This window comes from Bidens hawaiensis, unplaced genomic scaffold (assembly GCF_021521415.1).
Source record: "Bidens hawaiensis isolate Kalapana, Puna unplaced genomic scaffold, B.hawaiensis_p1.1 tig00028489_1, whole genome shotgun sequence".
Taxonomy (NCBI): Eukaryota; Viridiplantae; Streptophyta; class Magnoliopsida; order Asterales; family Asteraceae; genus Bidens; species Bidens hawaiensis.
This window is the reverse complement of record NW_027494655.1, coordinates 48065-68446: the sequence shown is the minus strand read 5'-3', so window position 1 is coordinate 68446 and position 20382 is coordinate 48065. Positions and strand designations below refer to the sequence as shown.

The window sequence follows — 20382 nt, the reverse complement described above, 5'->3', positions numbered from 1 at the left end:
CCATGTAATACACGGGTTCAAAAGCTAGTATACTTATATTACGAGTCAAGATTGTGTCTTTACAGTTTACACTACTCGCTCTAAGCTGACTTAGTGTGGATCGAATTACGAATTTTACTATGTCATTGTAAACACTTAGTAAAATAGTATCCCTTGTGGTTGATCAGTATAGATGTGTTTTTACAAAGATAACTTTCGAAATCAGTGTAGATCATCACAATGATGATCAAAAGATTAACATCACATATTGATGGTTAAACTCTAGTAAAACTTCATTCGAACGATTATTCATGACTTGATATAGATGAATAATTCTTATGACAGTTAAAGTGATTTTTCGGCCAAAAGTGTAAAGGTATTAATTTTGGTTAAATGCTATAACTCTAAAGGTTAACGAACTTTTCGTAAACCGTTGTTATGTTGTAGTTCATGAACATTGGGTAGTATGTGACTATGTGTACATATGTTGTATATTGGTCTTGGCACAAGATGGATTGGCAATCAAATTCACATACAAACATACTTACATATCCTTTGTGTTTTGTTAAGTTTTGTGCCTAAAACTCAATGTTTTTAATTAGACTATGGTGACATCAGTTATAACGTAGGGACTTTGATGTGTGTAACATAAAATACGAAACGAACTCACACAAGCGGTTTTAAAAAGGAACCATTGCACTAAACCACACACAATCGACAAGTTTACCGGTCACAATGTAGTTTAGAAGGTAAGACCACATGTCAATCCGTAGATACTGTAGGCAAATTCTTGATACTAAACCTCTATCGGATCCTAGCCTAAATTAATGAAGGGAGCTTTATTTAACATCTAAGAGAGTAAATTAAAAATACCAAAGCGAAACTAAAAACGAAACTAAGAAACCAACTAAGAACTAGGGAAACTCAGATATGTAGAAAACTACTACCCACATAAGAATCCTATTTGGGAATCCTGGACTTCCTTCGGGTAGGGAAACCATGACGGTGCCTGGATATTAGAATACGAAACCCTTAGATAACCTAGTAGATCTCTGATCATTCTCCTGGTGCGACCAGTAAGAAACCATAAAGGACGTGTAACACTCACAACTTGGTCAGATTACAGGTCAGTCTCCCAACAACAATAAAGTACCATAAAAGATAGATTACATGTCCGTCTCAATAACTCAATACACCCAAAGGTCAATTGTCAAGACATATAATTACAATGTAACTAAGAAATTCTAGGTAAACATCTTATTAGAACATTTAAACCTAAACATCTAACCCAAAAGACAACCCGACCATCTATCACCTCTCAGCTTGTTTATAACGTTAATCCATCAATACGAGTCCATAAAACCGATGAAACATAGCTATAAGATTAGCCAACAACCATGATCAAAACCAGAAGATAAGTCAATAATAACAAGAACATAAGGTCTACATATCTAAACAAAAGAAAGAAAATCAAAAACAATACACCTAATAAGTGAAAACTACCCGATTCTTAGTCCTAGTCTTCAATCCTCGATCTCGAATGTCTTCTCCAACCTAGAATTGCCCCAAGAACCTCAAAGGGACGGCTGGAATCGAACTCCCTCGAATAAGTTATGTTAAAACATATATAATCGGTTTTTAGGGTTTTCACGCATTGCGAAGGTGCGCTCTTGATTTCTTACATGTCGCTAGGAGAAAAATAGTCGGTTGATTATTTTCCAAGATTTCACGTTCCACACGCGCCGCTAAAGTATCTCCTTAGTTCTTCGCGATGCGTGAAGAATCTGGACATGCAAGTTGTCAAGATTCATTATGAATCGTATGTAAGTAAGGTATCAAGTAAATAAACTTAGTGGTAATTAGCACGCGATTGAACCACATGACTTTTGACTTTTATAAGGAAATGACCTGACTAAATAAAATAGAAATGCTCTTTCGTGCAATGTCATGTCCCATTATGATCAAATGCGTTTAAAAAGGTTGGTTAAATATTTGGTTAATTACTTTAATAAATAATAATATGTCATTCATCATGTTTATCATCTTAACCCTACAAGACTATTTTCCTTTGCTTCTACTAAAAAATCACATCATGCAACAAGGATTGCTCATCATATATTGAAGCCCCTTTACAAATATATTAGTTATTTAGAACAGAACACTCAATAATGCGTATCAAGGTTGCAAAAGTTGTTAAATGGACTCTAGACGAACCACTGGGAAGTTGGGTGTACTCGAAGTACTCAGGAAATACTCGAAGAGTACTTAGACATGATAAATATAGAGAAAAATAATTTTTGGATATTACGTATGTCAAATATCAATATAAATAAGAGAAATGCATTTTTAAATACTAAATTAATTTAAAAATGGCTAATCATTAATTAAAAGTTGATATTCGTTCTTTATATTATAGAACTACGAATTATTTTTTTATTTTTCGAAGTTAAAATTGGTCCAAGTTGACCGACTACATGTGATTCTGGTTGAGATTGGCCACATCTAATCGATTCTCAGTAGCTAGACAGAGTTAAAGAAACTCGTCTTAGTGCCATACCTTGTATCGATTACTCGAGGAGTACTCAGCCTTGTAGACATACTTTTACAACATTGATGCGTATTAAACTATAAGTAACTAGATTTTATCCCCCGTATTACGGGGGTTGTTTTACATTATTCGTTTTTAATATTTATATATGTATATTTGGATTTTAATTTTATTTATTGTAAGAAAGTTAATAATTAATATACTTGAGGTTTGATGATGAAATGGTTTCACAAATAAATGATATGTTATAATCCGGTTTAAAAGCTATATGGGTTTGGTGATACCCATTACCCGTTTATTTTCTTTATTATAAAATTGTTTCTTAATTATAATCCAAATATACATATATAAATATTAAAAACGAGGATGAGTGTTATGTGTCTTATGTCCAAGGCTTGATTACTTTATTAAAGTAATCTTATGTCCAAGGTTTTGGTGAGACAAGGGCACATGCACCAATCAGCCGGTGTCCCGAGGATTGAGTGTTATGTGTCTTATGTCCAAGGCTTGATTCAAAACTACTATCGAGCCGGGGGTCTCACCGGAAGCAGCCTCTCTATCCCTATGGGATAGAGGTAAGGCTGTCTACATCTTACCCTCCTCAGACCCTACCATAGCATTGCTATTGGTGGGATATACTGAGTACGATGATGATGATGATGATGATGTTTCTTAATTATAAATAATATCTTTTTTTAAAATAAAATAGGATATTAATTTTTAGTATATTCCTATTTTATAGGATTTTCATATAAAATATTTGATGAGATTATGTTTTAATATAATGAGATGTTATAACCCGTTTAAGAGCTATCTGGTTTTGGTGAGACCTTTACCTGTGAATTCGGGTCAAATGCGTGAGAAACCTTCATTTACAAATAAAGTAATCTGATGGCCTGAGAGAATGGTTGTTTTACATTTTTCATTTTTTAATATTTATTTTTTGGATTTTATTTTTTTTATTGTAAGAAAGTTAATAATATACTTAGGGTTTGATAATGAAAAACTTTCATAAATAAATGATATGTTATAACCCGTTTAAAAGTTATCTGGATTTGGTGACCTATGACCCACTTATGTTTTTTACTATAAAATTGTTTATTAATTATAAATAATATCGTTTTCTTTTTAAATTGGATATTAAATTTTAATATATTCCTATTTTGTAGGATTTTCATATCAAATAATTGATAAGATTAATTTTTAATTTAATGAGATGTTATAACCCGTTTAAGAGCTATCTGGTTTTGGTAAGACTCATACCCATGAATTTGGGTTAAATCAATGAGAGGCCTCAGATCAAGAAATCTGGTGGCTTCCATAAAAGGAGGGAGCGACCACATCTCGACACATAAGATTTTTGGGTTTTCGTTTATATATATTATAGATATAGATGATATAACTACGAGTATTATATGTCAACTTATTCATATTTGTTTGCTTAGATATGAGAATTTGAAGGCCATGTCGCACTTCTCTTACGCCTTGTCGCCTTCAAAGATCAGAGGTCTAAAGCTCGTCTATGCTTGAGTTTGATTCATTTAACTTAACATGGTTGTACAGCTCAAGCTTCCTCGTTTATTATTTATTAGTTATTGTTTATACATATGAATAATTATATGTATTTATAATCATATTATTTAGTTACTTTTGTCAAAATTTTACAATGAATTGAATTTTAATAATCCCAACTTAATGTAGCTGGCCGATAATAATCCCAACTTAAAAATATTTGTCATCGGTTCCGACTTTCACACAACTTGTTTTTATTGGACCTCAGTTATTAAGTTTTTTCCAAATTTTAAATTGATGTTTTAGGGCTTTCGATCGGAATGAGGATACAAATTGATTGATGTAAAACTTACCTCGAAACAGTACTCCAAACAGCTTGATTTTTGCTAATTAAAAGTTTACACACCGAAATTGAAGCATCCTTTAGTCGTTTGAACCACCGTTTTGAGATAAGTTTTATATAAATCGACTTGTATCCTCATTCCGAACAAAGCACTAAAACATCAATTTGAAATTTGGACGTTAAGTTTTTTTTAATGGGGGTCAAATGAAAACAAACAGTGTGAAAGTTGGGACCGGGTGACAACTATTTTCTAAATTAGGATTATTATCGGCCAACTGCTAATGCAGTTGAGATTATTAAAATCCAATTTGCCAAATTTTACATATGATAATATTTATATCTAACATACATTTTTTATTAACTTATCATTGTTATATTAATGCAAAGGATAGACTCGTTTAAGCCTGCAAGCTTAGTCATCCTCAACGACTAAACGTGCTTCAGTTTAAGGTCGAACTAGTTTAAGATGACTTAATTCAAACTTTTAATAAACAGATTCTACGCAGCTTGGTCCGTTCGCAATCCTGATGTCATGCTAAAATATAAGTAATTATATAAACTCTAAATCTTTAATTTAAATTATTGCTTTTTGGAAGACAATGACTACCTTTATTCCACTTAATAAACAATAAATCTTTTTGGAGAGTGAGAGATCCACCACAACTACTTAAACATGATGTCTTGGTGAACAATGAGACTTTCACTTCTCTCACACTCACTTCTTTGCAAGGCTTGAACCATTGCTTTGATGGTTTCCACTTATTCTCCTCCACTTCCAAAGGTTAGCAACCTTAGATATATGTAATATGTGTATGTTCTTTTGGTTTTACATATGTTAGCTAGTTGTTTTACTTTGATCTTATATGTTAATCGAATTGTTAAAAACACTTTTAGACTCTATTATCAATATGTCAGCGTACTTGGAGTTGTTTAATAAAACTGCTTATCTGAATCAAATATTATTATTATTATTATGTTGGTGGGCGTGCTTTAATTATTATTTATTTAAACCGCTCATATGAAAGAAGTAACGACACAGAATGGAAGCGAGATAAACTAGATATGTTCTAACAAAAGTTTAGATAAAGTCCATATAAAAAAAAATTATTAAAATATTATATGTTGATTTTCAAGTATTATATATAAATCTCTATTTAGATAACATAACTAACCTCTAGACTTGATTAGAATAGACATAACTAAAGTAAACAATAAAACTAAAAATCTAAATTATTAAAAAGAACTTATGTTTATTATTTTTTGACTTATGAATAGTTTTTCACACTTCTTTAACATTTCCATCATCCTACAAACGAATCGTCTATCAAGTGAATTATTTTATATAGAAATTTAAAATATGTGCATACGTACGTATGTATGTATGTATTTTATAGGAAGCTCTGCCAGAGGGAGAATATGAAGGTCCGAAAAGAGAAGCAAAATGGTGGTACTCTACTTTCCACACGGTCACCGCCATGGTTGGAGCCGGTGTTCTTAGCTTGCCTTATGCTATGGCCTACCTCGGATGGTATGTACAGATTTTCACATAAAAACTTACATTAAGAAAAAAAAACATTAAACGGCCTAAAAAATTATGTGACATGTGACAGGGGTCCAGGCATGGCGGTCATGGTCATATCATGGTGCATGACCTTGCACACAATGTGGCTCTTGGTTCAACTACATGAGTTTACACCAACTACCCGTTTTGACCGATACATCGACCTAGCCAGGTACGCTTTTGGCCCAAAACTCGGTCCGTGGATAGTACTACCACAACAGTTGATAGTACAAGTAGGGGTGAATATAGTGTACATGGTGACTGGTGGGACCTGCCTCCAAAAGTTTGTGGAAATGGTGTGCACTGACTGCACCAGGCTAAGACACTCATATTGGATCATCATATTTGGGTCCACACATTTTATACTCTCTCAGCTTCCAGATTTTAATTCTGTTTATGGTATTTCACTAGCTGCAGCTGCCATGTCACTATGGTAAGTTAGATGAAAATATTATAGAGTAAGTATTTTTCATCCCGGTTTGTTCAAATCTGCAGTTTTAGTCCAGTAGTTTAAAATTTGCGATTTTAGTCTCTGTGGTTTCATTTCACTTGCAATTAAACCCGAATTCACTAATCCGTTAAGTCTGGTCGTTAAACCAATCAGCGTGTCCTTCACGTGAGGGGCAGTTTTGTCCTTTTTCTCCTCAAATAAACCCCGGTCCTAACCCCTCACGTGAGGGGCTGGGGTATATTTTGGGGAAAAAAATGACAAAACTGCCCCTCACGTGAAGGACACGCTGATGAGTTTAATGACCAGACTTAACGGTTTAGTGAATTCGGGTTTAATTGCAAGTGAAATGATGCCACAGGGACGAAAATCGCAAACTTCAAACTATTGGACTAAAACCACATATTTGGACAAACCACAAGTACGAAAACCGTAGTTCACTCAAACTTATATTATTATTATTTTGAGGCCTTCTAAACACCACCCTAAGATATGCACCAGTGTATATGTCACATCATGTATGATATACGAGTTTTATGATGACATACCAAGAGTTTGTCATGTCATAGGAGCCGTTTTATGATAGGGAGAAGAATGATGGGTCGTATGACTATATTAGTGGTCACATCAGTTATTTCTTTTTTAGCCAAAACTCAAAAACAACACACGGGCCATATAATTTGTCCATCATACAACCCATGTGAATATTTTCCCCTTGTCATACTTCCTGTATAACGTTATCTCCGTGTCATGTATGAGTATGACACGTCAGTAATGTCAGAATATTGCGTCGTGTCTTTTATTAATTGGTTTTTTTTACAATAATGATTTTATGATTTGATTTGGCATGACAGTTATTCAACTATAGCCTGGGCCGGTTCCCTAAGCAAAGGCACGCAACCGGATGTAAGCTACGGTTACAAAAAAACAAGTGGCGCTGACTCGATATTCCGAGTTTTTAATGCGTTGGGTCAGATTTCGTTTGCGTATGCAGGACATGCAGTCGCACTCGAAATCCAAGCCACCATTCCTTCCACACCCGAAAAACCCTCAAAAGTAGCAATGTGGAAAGGCGCAATGGGCGCGTATTTCGTGAACGCTATATGTTATTTTCCCGTTGCAATTATCGGTTATTGGGCGTTTGGACAAGATGTAACGGACAATGTTCTCGTTGCGTTACAAAAACCGTCTTGGCTCATTGCCGCGGCTAATTTGATGGTGGTTGTTCATGTTCTTGGAAGCTATCAGGTAACATATTAGAATTTTTTTAGTCTATTAACTTTATAAAACAGTACATTTCTGTTGTTATATATTATATAAAGAAGATCGGCACCGTATTGGTTAACGAATTTTTTTTAATTCAGTTACCATAACAAACGTAATGGAAACCGACAAAACGTCATATTTTTTTGTTTTAGTTCATGTATCATAACAAACCTGAAAGAAACGGACTGAGTTCGCGTAGACTCGCGGCCTTATTTAAAGCCCATGACCGACAACGCTCGGGTTTACCAATACACAAGTTTACCGACCCCCCCCCCCCCAAATATATTTTTTTCGTTTTTAGTTCTAGTACCGTAACGTACGTAATCAAAACTGACTAAATTCATGTCAAGTTACCGCCTCAATGCTCGGGAGTCGGGACCGACAACGCTTGGGTTTTTACCACCGCCCGGGTTTGCCAACCAAATAAACATCGTCTTTAATATTTTGTTTTCTTATACGTTAATGTTTTTATACGCTAATTTGACGAATTGATTTTTTGGGTTTTAACGCTCAAATTTACTAGTGGTGTCTATATCGTGACGAACGCCGCCGATACTGACCGAATTCGTGTAGACTCATCGTCGTAACGCTCTGGTTTTCCCAACGCTCGTTTTTCAACGATGGGGTTTTGCCAACTGTCCCAGTACAGAAAAACTAGTTATTTATAAAAAAATATATATTTGTTTTCAGGTATTTGCAATGCCACTATTTGCTTTGATGGAAAAAGGGCTGTCTAAAAAATACAATGTCCCTTCTGGACTGCCACTTAGACTTGTGGTTAGGTCTACTTATGTTGGTAAGTATTTAATTTTTATAAAAAAAAAATATATTTTTTAAACTGTTATAATTCTTATGAATTTTAAAATTAATAAAAAAATTGCAGCTTTCACATTGTTCATGGCTGTTACATTTCCCTTCTTTGGAGATCTACTTGGTTTTTTTGGTGGATTTGGTTTTGCTCCCACTTCTTATTTTGTAAGCATTAAATTATCTTTTTTTTAACTGGTGTGTGAAGATCCGTAATGGTGTATGAAGATCGTATGCATGTGATCTTCATACACCACCCCATGGTGACTGTATAGCCCTATACGTAGGGTTGCAAACGAGCCGAGCCTGAGCTCGATTAGACTCGAGCTCGGCTCGTTTAACTTACACAGAGCTCGAGCTTGGCTCGTTTCGAGCTCTATTTTCAAAGCTCGAGCTCGGCTCGTGAGTATATTTTCAAGCTCAAGCTTGGCGCGGGCTCGGCTCGTTTACTATATATCAACTAGTTTTTATATAGTTATAATTATTTTTATTATAATTTTATGTATAAATAATATATATTATTGAGTTATTTTTATTTATTTTTTCATAACATTGTATATATTAATTAATAATTATAAATATATATATATATTTTAAAAAGTTATATGTATGACATGCTCGTTTAGGCTCGCGAGCCGGCTCGAGCTCGATAAGTGAAGCTCGGGCTCGTTTATTAAACGAGCTTACTTTTAGGTTTGAGTTTGGGCTCGGGCTCGGGCTCGATTCAGCTCAGCTCGATCGAGCTTTTTACCGAGCCGATCTCGAGTAGCTCGGCTCATTTGCACCCCTACCTATGCGGCTCGTATAGGGCTATACGGGCCGTATAGGCCACGCATGACGACAAGTGTACGGAGGGGACACAAAAAAAACAGCTCTTTCAGCCTATACGGCCTATATGTCTTTATCAACTCAGGTCCTATATGGCCATATAGCCCTATACGAGCCGTGCAAGCCCCTATACGAGCCGTGCAAACAAAAAGTGGTGTGTGAAGATCCATAGTTGTGTATCTTTTTTAATGACATAAATTAAAATATTAATATTAATATAAATGTAAATTAATTAATGAATTTTGTAGCTTCCAAGTATAATATGGCTCATACTCAAGAAACCCAAGCCATTCAGTATCCACTGGCTTGTTAATTGGGTAAGTTTACCATCATTTATATTTTATAATACCAAACTTATTTTTCAAAAAAAAAATGTTTTATATAATCTTGGAAAATATTTATGTAAAATATAATATTTGTGTGTTTTCAGGTGGGAATATTCATTGGAGTGTTTATAATGTTGGCGTCAACCATTGGCGGATTCAGGAATATAATCGCTGACTCCTCAAGTTATGATTTTTATCAGTAAAAAGATTTCATTTCAAGATTTAAAAAAAAATATAATATACATATGTATGCATGTATGTATGTATTGTGTGTGTAACATATTTGTTTGATCTACTAAGTTATATCAAATGATTTGAAAGTAAATAAACCTGAATATAGTTCATGTTTGAGTTACAAAGGATAGATGCTAACTAAATCTTGATAAAAAATGTCACAAATAAAAATGACACGCATGACTGACAGGTGTACGGAGGGGACACAAAAAAAGAACAGCTTTTTCAGCCTATACGGCCCGTAATCATTTTTCTGCAAAAAAAATAAATAATAATTTATAGTGTTAGATGGTTGTTAAAATTACTTAAAAACTTGTCCACACTCCATTTTGAAGAAAATATGCATATTTGACTTTTAAGGTCAAACACATAATATTTCAAAAGTCAAAATTGGCTAAGCGAGAAAGACGATGAATACAAACTGTTGCCAGTACCTAAACTCATGACTCGATCGTCGAAAAGAATGACTGGATTCCAAATATGATGAAAAGAAGTCCACCCAATACTGCAATCTGTATCAAATTTATAAAACATTTATTTAAAAAAAATAGTGAACTGCAGTTTTCTTTCCTGTGGTTTGTCCAAATCTTGCGGTTTTAGTCCAACAGTTTCAAATTTGTGACATCCATGTGGTTTCATTGCACTTGCAATCAAACCCGAATTCACTAATCCCGTTAAGTCTGGTCGTTAAACCCGTCAGCGTGCAATTCACGTGAGGGGCAGTTTTTGTCATTTTCACCCCAAATAAACCCCAGTCCTAATTCGCAAGCCCCCTCACGTGAGGGGCTGGGGTGTATTTTTAGGGGGGGGGAAAGGACAAAAATGCCCCTCACATGAAGGACACGCTGATGGGTTTAACGACTGGACTTAACAGGATTAGTGAATTCGGGTTTAATTGCAAGTGAAATGAAACCACAAGGACGAAAATCACAAATTTGAAACTACTGGACTAAAACCGCATATTTGAACAAACCATAGGTACGAAAACCGCAGTTCACTCTTAAAAAAGATATAGAAACAAGTCTCACAAACTCATAATATTCACATACAAATCTCTCGGATATTTGTGATGCCAAACTCTTCCCTCCAAAAATCGCAGCCGTTTGACACAAAGCTTGGCCTCTAATAAACCGACACATTCGTTAACAACATAGTTAACTTAAAAGTCAGTAAATAGTATATGAAATAAAGTTATAAGCAAATGAAGTTACATAATCCCGCCGATAACAACACCCATAGGATTCTCAGCTGCAGCCAAACCAATTGTAGCCAACTGAAAACAACATTAATAGTCAAAGTTTAATAGTCAAAGTCAAGTGACCGGTCAAATGCAGATCTTTGATGTTTCAAGATTAATATTCACCTGGCTTTTGTCACCCCACTCACCAAAAAATGTTATAGAAAACGCCTGAACCAATAACCGTACGCAACATGTTAAACATTTCGCAATCATTTATTTAAAAAATGCGCCATTTTTGGGGTGTATACCTTAAGAAAAATCGGTGAGAAGAATCGAGTCAAAAATGGCCTATTCTTTTTCTTCAAATCATCATCATCAGCCTAATAATATGTGCAATAAGTTCCAAATAAGATGACGGTAAAAATGAGCTGCAAATTATTGTGTTACCTTGTTATTTGATTTACTCGTTCCCTCGTTAGATTTTACATCAGCATCCTGCAAATATGATTAGAAGAAAATTTAAATTTATATCTAAAATTTTATTTTAACTTCATAAGTGCGAAAGAAGCGAACCAGTTCAGCTTCAACTTCTTCCAGTTCGTCCGAATCACTGTTAATAAAACATAGTCAGTTAACTGCAGGCGTTCTAAAGTTCAAGTTCATTTAACTTGTTATATATATATATATATAGGATGAGTATCATTACAGAGCCCTTAAATTATTTAAGAACTTGAAGGAACTCTTAATAACTAACGTTTTTAATAAAAAATTTTATATATTAATGTTATTTGATTGTAGTTTTATCACTTTTTATATCTATATTTATGACTACAATTATGAAAATTAGTTTTTACACATATCTAAATTTTTTTTACATATATGTAAGTTTGTTATTACATAAATTTTACACATATGTAAACTTGTGATTTATATATGTAATAAAAAATTTATATATAAAATATGGTAAAACTAGTCTCAAACAATGTTAATATATGAAAAAAATTAAAAAAATATTTGGCTGTTATGAGTTCCTAAAAGTTCTTAACTTTTTTAAAGTTCTAAAATGATACTAACCTCTATATATATATATATATAAACATTATATTATTATAAAGGCTATAAACAGTGAAGAAGATTAATTTACTTGTCATTATATGCATCCCACAACGACCATAGTCCAAAACCGAAAAACAATACGGTAGTAATATGTCTCGTTAATGTTTGCGAGATCTGCATGGTTATAATTATAAAAATTATGTTAGTTAAAAGTATGATTATCTAGTAACACATGAATACGATGTTGTTTTAAGGAGCATACCAGGTTTGGAGCAGCCATCCCAACAGCAGCAGACAAAATGGTCATAACCTGAAAGTCAATGCGTTGACTTTCAAGACTTTATACAAAAAAAAAATCTACAAATATTTTGAATTAAATGCAATCACTTAAAAGAAATTTACAATTAGAGATGTAAGACAGCCTGCTAAAACATGTCTCCTCGGATGACGCATCGCCAAGATCTAAAACAGTGTCGATTAAACGAAGTATTAAGATTATAATACTTGAGATCGGATCGATAAAAACCTTGAAACGAGCAGGGCCCCAGCCTCAAATAAAGCTCGTTTAGTTATCAAGCACAAGCCTTGTATGGGAAGATCGTTTAGGCTCGTCGAGCCTTAATGAGCCTAGTGTATTTTAAGTGTTAACTATGTTTTAGCTCCTTAATGAGCTCGAGCCGAGCTTTGGCTCGTTGGTACTGCACACGAGCTTGAGCTAAGCTTAGGCTTGTTACGGTATTTCTCAAATTATACAACAAAAACTAAAATTGTATATAAACTAATTAATAAATAGTAAACGAGATGATCCTGAGTTGAGCTCGAGCTTGAAAAATGACTCATGAAACCGAAAAAAACCGACCAAAAACTGAAAAACCAAATCGAAATAACAGAACGGAAAGAAAAACCAACGGTTTGGTTTTATGTTCTTGTAAAAACCGAACCGAACCGAATTTATCGATTTTCATTATTTTATTTTTTATTTTCTATTTTAAGTAATTTATAGGAATTTAATAAACATGCAACTCAAATATTTCTATTTCAATAAAAGAACTATTGTTATGATTATGTTTTGGTTTGAACTTGTATTGTTACTTTCGAACTTGTGTTACTTGGCTTATTAAATGAATTAATGTTATTATGGTCACTTAATAGTGCCACGTGTGTTTGAGCAATCTGTACGTCACACTCGGGCGTTTCCGCTTAAGCCGGGGTGTTACATGTCACACCTTATTATCATTAAGTTACAAGTTCTTTAATTCGAGTTGTATAGATAAAACTAGATACGTACTGTGGTTTTCTTTTATTAAGGAAAATCACCAAACACTTCTAATTAATTTCGTTATTAAGGGAAAGAACTCACTTTTAAATTTCGTTTTTCCTTTCTTGTATTAAGTTTATTTACATTTTTCATATTTTTAAATTTTAAATTGATATGTTAATAATCAAGATTTTTTTTTTTTTAGTTGTTGAATAAAAGTTTAGATTACATCGAAACAGAAGGCAAGCGGGCAACAAGCTGCGCCGCTACCCCTTTTTGAATCGCAAAACCCAATCTTTTTAGTTGTTGAATAAAAGAGTTGCTCAAAATGCTCGTGGCTTGCTCAATAAAAACTTGATTTGAAACAATCTAACCTAAGTTGGCTCATTTTTGTAACCGATCCAAACCCGTTCCAAGCACAGCACAGGTCATTGGCTTGATTTTCAGCTCGTTTAACTTTAAAACCGAGCTACAGCCTAACTGAGTTACCTCGTTCAATTTCGAGCTCGAGCTCGAACCCACCCTAGCTTGCCTCAGGCTCGACTCATGAACAAGCATGCTCCATATTAGAGATGAACGTTTTCGATACTAGTACCAGACCAGTACCGAGCAACGTTTTGAGTTTTCAGTACAACACTAGTATTTCCTCAATTTTACACGAAATACCTGAACTGAACCGAACAATTCGATACCGGTATTTTCCTTACTTGGGCTAAACTAGTAATTATCAATCGATAATTGCGCAAAAATTTGTTAGACCAATGCAAAGAAACTGCTTTTAATTTTTTAAGCAATCATCCAACGGCAATGACACTTTCAAAACCTTTTTTTTTTTTTTTTTTCTTTTTTGCCAAATATTATAATCACATCCCTCTATATATCTTCTATCAATCCATCTCTATCTTCCTCACCACACTCACTCTCCCATGGAAACTTTGAAGTTGTATTTCTTCTTCATTTTTCTCACACTCTCCTCCGTCCAATCCCGTACTCCACGTCTCCGACTCAATCCACAAAACCCTAACTGTCCTCTCACACTCACCACAGCCATTACAGTCACAATTGCTGACGTCATCATCATCGTCTCCAGTTCTCTCTCTGCAACTGCATTCTCGCATGTCCATTCACAAGTCCTCTCACAAGGATTACGAGTCCGTCACATTATCCAGACTCGCCCGTGACTCAGCTCGAGTAAACTCAATTTTAACAAAGTTAGATCTAGCCGTTAACGGCGTCAAAAAAACAGATCTCAAACCGGTGGACACTCACCTTTTTGCTGAGGACTTAACGGTTCCGGTTATCTCCGGAACGAGTCAAGGAAGCGGCGAGTACTTCTGCCGGGTCGGAATCGGTTTAAACCGGAAACCGGTTTTTACGAAAACCGGTTTTTTAAAAACCGGTTTGACCGGTTTACAAACCGCCGGTTCGTCTTTCGGTTACAAGTTCTAGATCCAAAACCGGTTAACGAACCGGTTAATGGAAAAACCGGTTTTTTTTATTAACCGGTTATGGAAAAACCGGTTAACCGGTTTATAAAAAAACCGGTTTTTGACCGTTGTGGAAAAACCGGTAACCGGTTTCTCCATAACCTCCCAAAGTGCATTTCATACTCGAGTATACCACTCTTATTTCGTAGTCGATTATCATGGCCTCCCAAAGTGCTGCTTCATCCGTCAACATGGGTGCCTCGAACACAGGAGAAACGGTCGTTCGGGTCATCCCCACGAAACGAAACCATGATGTTTGGCAACATTTCGACCTATGCGAAATGTCTAACGGTAGCCAAAAAGCTCGATGCAAACATTGTTTGAAGTTTTATGGCAAAGATGCAAACTCCACTTTAAAAGCGCATGTACAAAGGCCCTTTTGCAAGGCCTTGAAGGACGAATCGGGAAGTAGTTCGCAGCCGGAGATGACGAATCAAGGAGCGGTGTTTACGTACGACGTTGAAGCGGTACGTCAACAGTTTTCAAACTTTGTGATTCAACAAACACTTCCTTTCAACCACTTCGACAACCCTCAATTCACGGAGATGATGCAAAACTATGTTCAACCACGCTACCAACACGTAAGTCGTTCGACCCTTAGAAGAGATTGTCTTAAAGCATGGAAAAACGCTAAATCCGAACTAATTTCATACTTTTCAAACTTACAAACTGGTGTAAACTTATCAACGGATGTGTGGTCGGTACCTCATGGTTCGCCCGACTCATACATTTGTGTGACGGCTCATTGGGTTGACCCCGAGTCGTGGCAAATGATGAAACGAACCGTTGCGTTTCAATGAAGGACACACTCAACCAATGACCGATGAAGAAGCCGCGTACGACGATTACCTAAGAAATAGCTCGGGATCGGGTAGCAAAGAAAATTAGTTAAAGAAACAGCAAACATGGAGGCAAATCATGAACAAACTGCGATTGGGAACAACAGGAGCATCTGCTAGTTCACGATTTAATGTTTGTATTTTTGAGTTAAATCATGAACAACAGTTCTTGGCAGAGATTTCTTCAGTGTTAATGATTTAATGTTTGTATTTTTGAGTTACGAATATGCGATAACGATTTAATGTTTGTATTTTTAATGTAAAAACTATAAAAGAAAGTTATGTGTTTTTAATCTTTGGTTTGTTGAAAACACATTCACCAACACACACTCATACTCATCTTCCAAGCAAAGAACCCTAACAACGAAAGCAAAGAATGGCTTCGGTCAGTCCGTTTTGCCTTGTAGTTACCGGTTTGCCTTGTAGTTACCGGTTTGTTTATACTGTGAAAAAATAATGGTTATTAAAAAAAAAAAAAAAAAAAAAAACCGGTTAACCTAAAAACCGGTTATTAAAAAACCGGTTTATTAACCGGTTCTAACCGGTTTCTAAACCGATCCTAACCGGTTAGACCGGTTAGGGTTTTGACAGAAAAAAACCGGTTATTAACCGGTCCGGTTATTAACCGAACCGGTTTTTTTCCGGGCCAAAAAAAACCGGTCCGGTTAATAACCGAACCAGTTTTTTTAAAAAAACCGGTTTGTGCACCTCTACTCGTATTGCCTTGTCGATCGCGACTCGGACGCGGCGTCGACTCTTGAGTTCGGTTTGCCGGTTCTGAAGGATGTGGTTACGGCTCCGTTGTTGAGGAATAATAAGGTTCACACGTTTTATTATATCGGGTTGAGAGGGCTTAGCGTTGCAGGTCGAATGTTGAATATTCCGTTGTCAACGTTTCAATTGACTAACGATGGTAAGCGAGAGTATGATAATAGATTTGTGTTAAATATTTAATTATTATTATTTTACACGAAACTATTATTTACATAATAATTATGGGTGAAAAGCTTTAAATGAGTAGCTCGAAATTAAACGAGGCCGCTTGCCTCCGCTCGAGCTTGAAGTTAAACGATGGTGTGAGTTCAAGCTTGAGCTTGAGACTAAACGAGGCAGTTTGCCTCAGCTCAAGCTTGAAGTTAAGCGGGTTGAGCTAGTGTGGGTTTGAGCTTGAAATTAAACGAGGTAGTTTGGCTTAGCTCAAGCTAGAAGTTAAATGAGCCACGACGGCATGGCTCGTGTCGTTTCAAATCAAGTTTTTTTAACTAGCTTTATTCGAGCGAGCTATTAGCCGCAAGCTGTTTCATCAGCTCTATATGGGTGCAATTTCGAGCTCTTTTTCTGAAGCTTGAGCTCGGCTCATAGTTAATTTATGTATGTTTTTAATTATTTATTTTATGCATTTTGAGAAAAAGGTTGAAGTCTAAACTCGAGCCGAGATCTTGCAGTACCTTAAACGAGTCAAAGCTCTGCTCGAGCTTGGATGTGTATTGTGAATTTGATACATAGAAGTCCAAAAAAGGTAAAACTCTAAAAGACATAATTCGACGAGCTTAAGCGGGCTTCCCATACAAGGCCATGGCTTGATAACTAAACGAGTTCAAAAAAAGTCTGTTGGTTCGCACCTACAATTATTATGCATATAATAGTTTTGTATTAAATATTTGTGCTTAGTAGTGATAATATTAATTGCATACTTAACACAAACCTGTTCTTATACTCTGACTTATAGGTAACGCTGGCGTAATCGTGGACTCTGGCACCGCAATCACACGGTTACAAACCGAAGCTTACAGCACGTTACGAGACGCATTTACCAACGGGACAAAGGAGTTACCGACCGTGACAGGAGTGGCATTGTTTGATACTTGTTATGATTTGTCTAAAAGGAAGAGTGTTCAAGTGCCAACGGTGTCGTTTCATTTTACCAACGGTAAATTATTAAATTTACCGGCTAAGAATTACCTGATACCGGTTGACTCGTCTGGGACGTTTTGTTTTGCATTCGCTCCAACGTCGTCTTCGCTTTCGATTATTGGGAATGTGCAACAACAAGGGATTCGTGTCACTTATGATCTTGAGAATGAGATCATTGGATTCTCACCTAATAAATGTTGAAACGCTTGTCAAGGGTTTATTTTGTTTAATTTAAGTTTTTTTTTTTTCCAATTACGAGTAGGCTTATTTGTAACACCTATGTAATTATAAGAGCATGTGGCTAACTATTTTAAATGCATTGCCATTAAAAAAATACTTAAAAAGTAAAATGCGTGGAGCCATTGAGCTCGGTACCGGACAATTACCGAAAGCACTTATCTTGAAAATCGTTATAAATGGACATCGATATTGGTGTTTAAAGTGTTCAGTACAATATTTGAAGGGGAAATTTGGTACAATACCGTTACCGATCCCAAAAACCTAAGAAAATGGATGCTGAAAAATCCTGGTAAGATACCGGTAGCATTTGCCCAACCTGGGCGGAAATGTGTGAGGTTTATCCATCATTTAAAAAATCACCATCTTTGACCTCTCAGCACCGCATTACCATCATCCTCCATCTTTAACCGATATCCATCTTAATTTTTTTTTAAAATTTCTTATTTGTTAATAAATAAACAAAAAATAAAGATAAAATTAATTAAATAATTAAAACTTGCCCTCGTTAATAATAAAAAAACATTGGGGATATGGTAAAATCAGTAGTAGGGAACTGGTGATGCCTTTTTTTAGAGTGCTTCATTTTGGAGCCTTTAACAAGTCAGATTGGTTTGGTTCATTGATTGGGTCTTCGGTGCAAAATCGAGTTGGGTTATGGGTGCGTAATCGGCTTGAAAATCATGTTTGCTTTGTGATGTTGCATTTAATAGCATTGTGAGTTCCACCCGAAAAATATCGGTTGCAAAAGATGATAAATGAGCGTGGATCAAATTGGGGACAGATAGTGGGGGCGAGGTTTTGAGGGACGATGGAAAAGATTCCGAGTGCTGTATGAATTCGTTTTTCTTATAAGTCTAGATGACTACGGAAAAACCGTAAACCCAATGAGACTAGAAATATCAAAATATGTACATGTATTATTTGAAATCTAGTTTAACTTTATAATCTACTCGTCGCGACTAAAAGACTTATGAATTACTCGTGGGCGTTGATTACGAGGCAAAAAACTTGACTAACTACAAAAGCTAAAATCCAGAAGCAGTTATTATAAGGAAATGCATACTTTACAGTTTGTATTGCAGCCAAAATTTCACTCATTAGTCCAACTCTTTTGTCGGTGTATTGCAATCCTTCCTTCGACAATTTCCTCATTTTGCTGACAATCATCGTCTATTATCAGCAGATCACACAAAAATGGTAAGAACAAGGTTATAACTTGCCACAGTTCTTTTTATACAAAAACCCATTTTACTGAGATGATTTTTAAGCAGTTAAAATAACTGAAATTACCTGTATTGGAAACATGAGAATTAATACGAGAGAACCCATGAGTGAAGCAATCCACAAGGATTGCATATGTATCATTTACTTGCCCAGAGAGAACAGAGGGAGCTTCTATAACAAACATATGAACAGAGAATTATCTATACTAATAAATATAACAGGGAACATACATATAATATATACATATAATTCTTACTAAACAAATACCATGGTTTATATGTAAAAACAAATACCATGTGTGTGTTATCAAAGAGAAACAGATCGTGTAGCTAGAAACATATAGAAAAAATAGAAAGCATCGGTGTCGATTATAAAAAGGTCACACTCACCGCTCCAAAACTTGTGATTTCCATAACCATAGAAGCTCATCTTTCCTCGTTAGAATTTTAGATTGTAAACTTTGCTCCCATGCATAGCATCTGTAAATTTCCTAATATTAAAATAACTGAAATAACCTGTATGGGAAACACAATAGTCAAAACGAGAGAACCCACAAGTGACGCAAGCTCTGGCTGTTGGTAAAGAATAATCATTTAAAGCACGATTCTCCTGACCGTAAGCCATGAAGTTGATTGCATACTTGTTGCAGATGCCAATGATTCATTATTTCATAACAGCAACAATAATAAAGCAGGTGGCTTTTTTGTAACATATGCATACCTGGAGTGCATTAGAATATGCATTTAACATATTCACGGTTTTCCCATATGGGAAATTCTTTCAGTTTTTGGTAAAATCCATAAAGATTTAAGTTTTTGGTAGCCCCCTGCCTAAGAGGAGTCATTCATACAAAATATATTCCTACCACAACAATGTTGCACCACACTATTAGTATGCTGTTAATCGGAGTATATCAGTATACTACTACCATAAAGATTAGAGTTGACAACTGCAATCTAGGTCATATTTTACCACCAATGGATCAAACAGATACAGTTTTAAAAAATTGGTGAATAATTATTTTAATAACATGGGTTGGTTATTTATTAACCCGTTAACATAAGGAGATTTCCTATTTCCACTGGTGAACAGAATAATAGCATTGCTTTCATTGAATGATTGCAGAAATAACGTACATCTACAGAGTTATGAGTAAATAAGAATGAGCAATTGAGACACAGATTATAACTAATGAAAAGGTTTTTTATAAGAATGAACATTTGATATGCATATAAGGGTTGGTACTTTTCAAAATGAACACACAGTAACATATAGAGCATTTCTAAGGTTTATATCAGACAAACCTAACACTTTGACTCACCATAATCTCTT

General features: G+C 35.2%; 3 protein-coding genes across 3 annotated transcripts; 2 read left to right on the top strand and 1 right to left on the bottom strand.

The window, feature by feature from the left end:
• Positions 1-5077: 5077 nt before the first annotated feature.
• LOC143577197 (lysine histidine transporter-like 6) lies at positions 5078-9946 on the top strand. The gene is made up of 8 exons (XM_077061099.1): positions 5078-5163; positions 5777-5910; positions 5993-6376; positions 7246-7639; positions 8348-8453; positions 8541-8632; positions 9541-9609; positions 9723-9946. Exons 1-8 carry the CDS (start codon positions 5131-5133, stop codon positions 9819-9821), a joined length of 1311 nt encoding a protein of 436 aa, XP_076917214.1. The 5' UTR covers positions 5078-5130; the 3' UTR covers positions 9822-9946.
• Positions 9947-10246: 300 nt separating this feature from the next.
• LOC143577206 (GDT1-like protein 4) lies at positions 10247-13904 on the bottom strand. Its single transcript, XM_077061104.1, has 11 exons — positions 13836-13904; positions 12491-12550; positions 12351-12398; positions 12177-12262; positions 11606-11642; positions 11480-11527; positions 11341-11412; positions 11216-11260; positions 11064-11125; positions 10902-10974; positions 10247-10364 (listed from the first exon to the last, which is right to left on the bottom strand). The coding sequence occupies exons 1-11, from the start codon at positions 13902-13904 to the stop codon at positions 10293-10295; spliced, it is 672 nt and encodes a 223-aa protein (XP_076917219.1). The 3' UTR covers positions 10247-10292.
• A 14-nt stretch (positions 13905-13918) lies between these two features.
• On the top strand, positions 13919-17839 carry LOC143577205 (protein ASPARTIC PROTEASE IN GUARD CELL 1-like). The gene is made up of 4 exons (XM_077061103.1): positions 13919-14040; positions 14288-14714; positions 16393-16585; positions 17402-17839. The coding sequence occupies exons 1-4, from the start codon at positions 13919-13921 to the stop codon at positions 17785-17787; spliced, it is 1128 nt and encodes a 375-aa protein (XP_076917218.1). The 3' UTR covers positions 17788-17839.
• The last annotated feature ends 2543 nt before the right edge of the window (positions 17840-20382 follow it).